Source organism: Pleurodeles waltl, chromosome 8, assembly GCF_031143425.1.
Source record: "Pleurodeles waltl isolate 20211129_DDA chromosome 8, aPleWal1.hap1.20221129, whole genome shotgun sequence".
Lineage (NCBI taxonomy): Eukaryota > Metazoa > Chordata > Amphibia > Caudata > Salamandridae > Pleurodeles > Pleurodeles waltl.
Genome location: NC_090447.1, coordinates 35,441,928 through 35,450,955, shown reverse-complemented (window position 1 = coordinate 35,450,955; position 9,028 = coordinate 35,441,928). Strand labels below are relative to the sequence as shown.

The window sequence follows — 9,028 nt, the reverse complement described above, 5'->3', positions numbered from 1 at the left end:
AAGAGCTGGCCCCAGACTTGAATTGAAAGCACAGGTGTCTGCCCGAGGTGTGAATGGCAATCCTCCCAGTAGGCTGAAAAGTCAGCACCAGCGTCAGCAAAGTGGTCTGTTGTGGAGTTCGCGTCCCAGGATGATCATGACCGGAAAGCCCTCTGCCCTCCTTGGGCCTAAGTGTAGTTTATATAGTTCTTATTTATTGCTCTGTCTTGGGGACAGAAGCTGGATCCTTAACTGACAACACAAATTAGAGTCTTATGTACTGTGTGTACCAGACTTGGAGAAGGAGTAAAACGTGGTACAAGGCTGATTAAATGTGCAGTATGGCCTTTGTCTTCCTAGAGGAAGCAGCTGATAAAATATGTAAAAGCAAATGCTAAAGGCAGACTTGCTACAGTGTGAATACAAATATGTATAAAAGGAAATTAATGCACAAGCTGTGAAATTATTCTAAGGCAGGGGTAGCCAACCTGGGAAATATAATGGGCCTCAATACAGGGGTGGAAGGAAGGAATGCAACAGGATGACGATTTGGTTGTGGCAGGGAGCCCACGGAAGGAAAGAGTGATGGGAAGGAAAAAATAAAGTAGGTGGTGGGTGGATGAAGAGAAGCACACAGGGAATTGAACAGGGAGTAGGTAGGAAAGCATCAAGACACATTGGAAGGAACCAACATATGCTTTCAGAGAAAGATCTAGGGGTAGCTGTAGCTGAGCACCCAAGGCTTATCTAGGAGACATGCAAAGCTCATGCAATACCACTGTAGTCACACAGTACTTATACACAATGAAAGACAATACTCAGTGTTACCAAAAATAAAGGTACTTTATTTTAGTGAAATAAGGACAAAAATATCTTAGAGGCAACACTCCTACTGGAGGTAAGTATTATACACAATATCTACACTAGTAACCAAAATCAGGTAAGTAAAGAGTCATAGATACTGCAAACAGTGAAAAACACAATAGCTTGCAATGGGCCTAGGGGCAACATAAACCATATACTAAAATAGTGGAATGCCAAAGTCGGATATCCCCCTAGGCAAGTGTAGTGTGTAGAGGGGCACTTGGAGTGTAAGAAAACACCAAAGGTAAGTAAAGTACCCCACCCCAGAGCCCAGGAAAACAGGAGTAGAGTACAACAAGTTTCCTCAGAACACATTAGAAGTTGTGGTAAAGGATTATGCAAGAACCAAGCAAGACTGCAAGAAATAAATGTTGGATTCCTGGACCGGAAGACCTGTGGAGACAGGAGACCAAGTATAGAAGTCAATGAAGAGTCCAGGAAGAACAGGAGCCCCTGCCAACCTGGATGAAGGTGCAAAAGTGGATTCTCCGGTTGAAAGAAAAGTACAGAAATGCACCAAAGAAGATAGCTGCGGGTTCCTGCTTGGTGCAAGTGATGTCCCACGTCGAATCGTTGGATGCAGGATTCCATCAACAAGCCTTGGTTCACATAAGAACGCGTTTTGCATCAAAGAGGAGCTGCCCAGACCCAGGAGGGACCTGGCTGACTCAACTCAGAGTGAGGAGACTGACAAAGCTCTTAGCTCTTCAGAGAACCCTCAGAAGACCAGGCAGCACCCACGGGAGGCCCATGACATGGGAACAAAAGAGTTGCAAAGTGTGGTCATTGCAGCACTACACAGAGGGATCCCACGCCGCCGGAGAACAACTCAGGGAGCTGAGAGTCATAGGCTAGAGTGCTGAGGACCTGGGCTATGCTGTGCACAAATAGCTTTTGGAAGAAATGCACAGAAGCCCAAGCAGCTGCAGAGGATGCAATGCACAGGGGTACTGCCTGGCACAGGGAGGCAGGGTCACTTAGGTGAACCAACTGTGTTCCAGGGATCATGCTCGTCGACAGGACATTAGTCCCAGAGTACCGGCCATCATTGCAGAGAGTTGCCTGCTGAAGCAGGGAAATGACTCTGTCACTCCATGGGAGATTCCTTTGGTTCTTCTGGTGCAGGGTGAAGACAGGCAGCCCTCAGAGCGTGCACAACCTGGAAACTGTTGCAGTTGCTGGCTGGAGCTGAAGTTGCAGGTCAAAGTAGCCTTCCTGGATACTTTGTTGCAGTTACAGCGGTTCCTGGAGCAGTTTGCAGTTGATCCGACGGTCAGAAGCTGAAGCAGGGGACACAGAGGAGTCCTGGAGGAGTCTTTCAAACCGAATCTGAGGAAGCACCCAGAGGAGAGACCCTAAATAGACCTGAGAGGGGGATTGGCTACCTACCCTGTTTTGCACCCATCAGGAGGGGTCTCTGACGTCACCTACTGGCACTGGCCACTCAGATGCTCCCAAAGGGTCCCCACACCTTGGAATCCAAGATGGATAATGCCAGGGAGACTCTAGAGGTGGTGATGGACAGGGGAGTGGTCACTCCCCTTTCCTTTGTCCAGTTTGGCACCAGAGCAGGGACTGGGGGTCCCTGAAGTGGTGTAGACTAGATTATGCAAGAAGGGCACTGTTTGTGCCCTTCAAAGCATTTGCAGAGGCTCAGGGAGGATACCCCTTCCATGCCTGTCACACCTATTTCCAATGGGATAGGGTGTAACACCCCTCTCCTAAAGGAAATGCATTGTTCTGCCTTCCTGGGACTGAGCTCCTCAATCCTCAGGAGGGCAGAAACCTGTCTGTGAGGAGGAAGCAGCTGGGGCTGCATTGGAACCCTCAGAGAGCTGTTTTGGCAGTCCTGGGGCCTAGGGTGGAGCCCCCAGAGTGCATGGAAGTGCCCCCCATACCAGAATTGGATTGGGGGTTCAATTTCACAATCTTAGACACCTCACATGGTCATATTCAGAGTTACCATTGTGAAGCCACATATATGTATTGAGAGATATGTAGTGCACGCTTATAATAGTATCCCCTCACTCATGAAGTCCAGGAAATTGGTCCTGGACAACATGGGGGCACCTTTGCTAGTGCAAGGGTGCCCTCACACACAGTAACTTTGCACCTAGCCTCAGTATCTGAAGGTTAGACATACAGGTGACTCATATGTTACCTGGTGCAGTTAAAATGGCTGTGAAATAGTGTTTGCACTATTTCACTCAGGCTGCAGTGGCAGTCCTGAAGGAGTGTTTGTATGAGCTCCTTATGGGTGGCAAAAGAAAGGCTGTAGCCCATAAGGATCCCCTGGAACACCAATGCCCCGGGTACCTCGGTACCATATTCTAGGAACTTATAAGGGGGATCCAGTGTGCCAATCTGAATTGGAATTTTAAGTTACTAAAGTATAGTGACAAATTTGGTAAACATAGAGAGCATAAGCACTGGAGTTCTGGTCAGCAGAACTCCAGTGACACATTCAAGCGTACTGACAACACATATATGCCACAATCTATGAGCACTGGGGTCTTGACTAGCAGGATCCCAGTGAGACAGTAAAAACACACTGACAAACACTGACAAACAGGTCAAAAATGGGTGCTAGAGGAAAGCCACCTTCCTACACCCACACAAAGTAAAATAGAAAACCCAATTTAATAAACCAAAAAAAAGTCCATGCTGGGATCATGTGAAAGATGTGACTGCAGTTAAGCCATGTGTGGTTTCTGTTAATTGGAAATGGAGGTGTCATTTTGAGTTGTGTGCCGGATTGATGGTTGCTGATTTGTACATGGACAATGAAATGGGAAAAGGGCTCTCTGGCAATCAAATGAGTTTAGTAGGTTGTGCTACTGCACATTCCATGGTTATATTGTTCATGATTGAAGGGAAGTGTGTGTCCACAATTGCATATAAAACCACAATATCTTGGAATACCTAACATAACAAATAAAGCTGTGCTGATAGATATTATTGTGGTAGAATTCAAATTTCCTCCTTAGTGCTGATAAAGCCGAAGACATTGCTTAAAGGAGATGAGAATAAATGGAGGTGCTCCTCGGACTCGCATCATGATTCATAGGCAGCAGATTTTGGTTTAGGATGCACTGGAGATGTGCCTTTCAAACTATTGGTGTTTATCCATCTCTCTGTTGATTTATTTAATCCTAGGGGCTGTAATTTCACTCCTTATCATTTTTATGATTCCCCGTTTTATCTCTGTGGTCCTGACCCCATAAACAATTGGGTTGAGGACTGGTGGGACCAAGAAGTGAAGAACGTTCAATAAGATTGGAACATCGTGTGGTATTACTTTCTCAAACTTGGCAGTGAAAATTAAAACTAGCAGCACAGTGTAAAAAAATGAAATCAAAATAAGGTGGGAACTGCAGGTGCTGAAGGCTTTTGCCGCAGCTCCTTCACCCTGAAACATCATTACCACCCTCAGGATCAAGCAATAGGACACAACAATCAAGATGAGGTCACTTCCTAGGAGGCCAAACGCAACAGTCAGCTGATAGAGTGTGTTAAATGTCCTATTATTGCAAGCAAGTGATGTCACTGCAGCACTGGTGCAGAAACAATGTTCAACAACATTTCTGGAGCAGTACTGAAGTCTGGCAGCAAACACCGGCACAGGCAATAGCAGCAAGGCATTTCTCAGCACTATAAACACAATTGCTTTTGCAACAAATCTGGTGGTAATGACAATAGAGTACCTCAGGGGGTTGCAGATGGCTATGTAGCGGTCGTAAGCCATGAAAAGAAATGTAGCAGATTCCATTGCCAATAAAATGTTCATCAAGTACATCTGAAGGAAGCAGGCAGGCAAGTCAATGACCTTCATATCAAGGCACAGTATTCCCATAATTTTCGGCATGGTGGAGGTGCATAGTCCCAGATCAAATACTGCAAGTAAGCCTAGGAAATAGTACATGGGTTCATGGAGGGCATGCTCTCTTTGTATGACTGACAAGATTGTGATATTGGAGACAAAGGCTACAAAGAAGAGAAGAGCCAAAGGAATGGACAGCCAATGCTGCCAACTCTGTATGCTTGTAAAGCAGACCAGCACAAAGTTTGGAACTCCAAAGGCTGTGGTAGTGTTGACAGAAGGCATAATCATGAACAATGTTAACATCTGCAGAAAGAGACAAAAAGGAAGGAAAGCATTACAGGGTTAAATACTTACACTCTTACTATGTCCATGTATTGCAGCATGTAGGAAATTGGATTACTGGTTGAGGTGTGTGAAATCCTACTCAAGCAATAACCATAATTCTGGTCAGGGGGAAACACAAGCATAACCAAAGTTAATTTGTGCTCAACCTTCTGGTCGCTTGGCACAAGGCTATGGGGGTGATTCTAACCTTGGCGGGCGGCGGAGGCCGCCCGCCAAAGTTCCCCCAACAGAATACCGCTACGCGGTCAGAAGACCACCGCGGTTATTCGGTGTTTCCCGCTGGGCTGTCTGGCGACCGCCAGAAGGCCGCCCGCCAGCCCAGGGGGAAACCCCTTCCCACGAGGAAGCCTGCTCCGAATGGAGCCGGCGGAGTGGGAAGGGTGCGACGGGTGCAGTAGCACCCGTCGCGATTTTCAGTGTCTGCAATGCAGACACTGAAAATCTTTTAGGGGCCCTCTTACGGGGGCCCCTGCAGTGCCCATGCCTTTGGCATGGGCACTGCAGGGGCCCCCAGGAGCCCCAGGACACCCCTCACCGCCATCCTGTTCCTGGCGGTCACGACCGCCAGGAACAGGATGGCGGTGAGGGGGTCGGAATCCCCATGGCGGCGCAGCAAGCTGCCCCGCCATGGAGGATTCCTCAGGGCAGCGGAAAACCGGCGGGAGACCGCCGGTTTTCCGTTTCTGACCGCGGCTGTACCGCCGCGGTCAGAATGCCGTTGGGAGCACCGCCAGCCTGTTGGCGGTGCTCCCGCGGTCCCCGGCCCTGGCGGTCAATGACCGCCAGGGTCAGAATGACCGCCTATATGTCTTAACTGAGAGGCAATTTGTAAAGAATGTATGCAGCACTTTAAACTGCAATAAAGTGAAAACACAACACAAGAAAAATCCCACACCAATGTAGAAACTAACGTTTAATAATTTACTTAAGACCAAAACAACAAAAATCCAAGGAGTAGACCTGGAGATATGCAGTTCTAAAGATGTAAGTGAAAATAGTGCCTTTAAGCATAAAGTGTAATCTGTGGTTATCTGGTCACACTGGACCAGGACAAAGTAAGGTTCAGGCTGACTGTTATGGAGTGCAGGTGGTATGCAGGGACCAAGTATTTCATGTGAACAAAGTATCTTAAGTCATGTTGGGTAGTGTTGTGAAATACACGTCAAGGATGCATCACACAACTGCACTGAAGCCACAGCACTGTGATGTGAGGTCCTGCATCATCAATGAGCATGCCATTGACAGAGGGCTTTCTTTATGAAGTGCTGAGTCAAGGGTGCATCACACTGCAGCAGTCTGAGGGGCTGTGATAGGAGGTCCTGTGTTGGGGATACATTGCACAGCAGTGGTTCCAATGTGGCTGCGGGAAGATGAGTCATGCTCATCAATTCTGCCCACAGGGTAGCGAAAGGCCCGTTTTCAAGGGTCCAGGACTGGGGTACCACCACTTAGGGGACAATTATCACAGCAGACAGAGTTCAGGTGCTGGGATTAAGGTCATTGGAGCGTTTTCTGTCTCAGGCTCTGATCAGGAGACCAGCAAACTAGCAGTTTGGATCACTCTGGTGGTTCTGGGTTTAAGAGGTAGGTCCATTTCTTCTCACTCAGGCAGCAGACCAGCAGGCAGCCGGGCAGCAGAATATCAGCTCAGCAGAGTATCACTCCTTCATGAAGCAGTGCAGAACAACAATCCTTCTGAGTCTTCCACAGAGCCAGAGGTATACTGAAGAATTAGATCTGAGGGTCAAATTTTTATACTTGGGGCCAGCTCTGAAATAGGAGTAGAGGTTCCCACCCCAGAAGTGTTTGGAACTTCTTATCTCCATGCCATAGCTCCAGCTTGCCTGGGGGCACAAATGACTAGAGTTTAACCCTTTATGATTATGATTTATGATGTGCAAGGGTGGTAGGTGATCAAGTCAGAGATGACCCATTCTGCTAACACCTAATCCCTCTTTGTCTCACAGTCTAGGAGCATTACATAAAGACCAGCTGTCAGCTATACCTAGTCATGTGACCCAGAATGCTGCACACATGGAAAAAGCAAAAAACGAGGAGGAATAAAAGTATTTCTCCTCGTGCCACACTAATGCTACCCCTGAGGTGGAGTTAGTCTTTTTTGCTGCCACAGATTTACTCCTACTTGTAAATCTGGGTCAAGGCCAAAAGCAATTGGTGTTGTCAGTGGAGTGCCCACTGCAACACCCATTGCACACCCCTCTGCTGCAGAAAACTGCATCCGAGGGGCCCATATTTACAAGTAGGCGTAAAACCACAAAAAGGGAAGTTAAACCTCCTTGTAAATATGGAGAAGTGGTTAGCACCACTGGAGAGTCACAAGATATGACACTCCGGTGGCACTAGGGCCTTGTAAATCTGGCCCATTTCTTTTTTTTGTTGTTTTTATTTGTTTTTAGTATGAGGAGGTTTTATTGATTGTCCCTACCAATGTGTAGGAACCGTCTTTAACCATTTTATAAGGGAATAATTATTGGATTTCATGTGGCTTGTTGAGGTAAATGAAATATAAAATTATTTTCTGGTAGGACATAGAGTGGGGAATTAATGTAAACTAGGTATTGGCCCTGACACATTTGTCAAGTCTTTTGAGGTTGAACTTTTCATTTGAGATTAGGCACAGCAAGAATTTAGGGCAAACTAACAAGAAGCAGATGCCTGGAATCCCATCAGCGTGTTGTTTTGACTTTGGTCTTTGTTTAGATTATATGCAATAATTGCATTCCTACAATTGTGTATTTCCCATTCGGGAGCTGATTTAAGAAAAGTGGCACTCAGTGCAGCACCACTTTTCTGGCGCCCTTTAGCACCCCACTACTGTCACCATGTGTGTGCCATATTTAAAATACGGTGGACCATGGCACACGGTAAGGGGCAATAGCGTTAGAATTCCTGATGTTATTGATGTACCCTGCAAGAGTAGCACCACAATTTTGGAGCCACTCCTGCAAAGTACATAAGGTCCCCTTGTCTTCAATTGCATGCTCCCTTTTAACGCCTGCTCCAAACAGGCGTTAAAAGTGCTGAAAAAAAATGTTGCAAGAAAATCTCTTAGATTTCCTTGTGCCATCTTTTGAACCCATGACGGGGGAATGCACCCCTTGAATACATTATACCTGGCGCAGGCATAATGTGGTGCAAAGGTTTACAAAGTGGCGCAATGCATGCATTTTTCCACTTTGTAAATATGGGGTGTGTAAAAAGCCACTTTAGCACCGTTTTATCGTAAAAGAAATAATGCTATGGTGGCGCTAAGGTGGCATTAGGGCCTCTTAAATCAGGCCCTCAGTTTTCACATGGTTAGGGCTTACCCATATTTTCCCTGACTCTTTTTGTGTTTGCTATGTATAAGTACCTTAGGGTATGGAGTCACCTTTTCCCTTCTCAGCTCCAGGTCAGGCTGACCGTCTTGATGTCGTGAAATCTCTGACTAGTCTCTAAGGGCCACATGTAGGTAGCTTTTTGCACATCGCAAACAACAAATTTAGCTGTTTGCGATGTGCAAAAAGCAGATCGCGTTGCACAAACCCAGTTTTGTGATTCAGTAACAGGCGTTCCCTTCCTAATTGCGACTCGCAGTGCAATGTAGGATTGTTTTGTGTCCGCAAACGTGGTCGCAAACCAATCGCAGTTTGCACCCATTTCAAATGGGTTTCTAACCCATTTGCAAAAGGGAAGGGGACGCCATGGGGCCCATTCCCGTTGTGAATGTCACTGTAAACATTTTTTCAGAGCAGGCAGTGGTCCTACGGACCACTGCCTGCTCTAAAAAAATGAAACAAAAACGTTTCATTTTTTGTTTTTGTAATGCATCTCTTTTTCCTTTCGTACATGTGGCCCTAAGTTGTTTGAATGGTTATGAAATTGACTCCTACTGATAAGACTGGCAAGCATGATTTAACCTCTTATAATAGTGTTATTACGGGGCCAATTAAATAACATGTAGTTTATGTGTATCTCTTCTTCATTTTTCTTAATTCTGATCTGTATTTTTCTTAA

At 46.3% G+C, this 9,028-nt stretch overlaps 1 protein-coding gene across 1 annotated transcript; it reads right to left on the bottom strand.

Annotated features, from left to right (window-relative positions):
• Positions 1-3,985: 3,985 nt before the first annotated feature.
• LOC138249361 (olfactory receptor 56A4-like) lies at positions 3,986-4,954 on the bottom strand. The gene has a single exon (XM_069203319.1). It carries the CDS (start codon positions 4,952-4,954, stop codon positions 3,986-3,988), a length of 969 nt encoding a protein of 322 aa, XP_069059420.1.
• Between the last annotated feature and the right edge of the window lie 4,074 nt (positions 4,955-9,028).

Bases quoted from the DNA above. Each gene is read 5' to 3' on its own strand.
- LOC138249361 (XM_069203319.1), bottom strand. From the start codon at position 4,954: ATGATTATGCCTTCTGTCAACACTACCACAGCCTTTGGAGTTCCAAAC.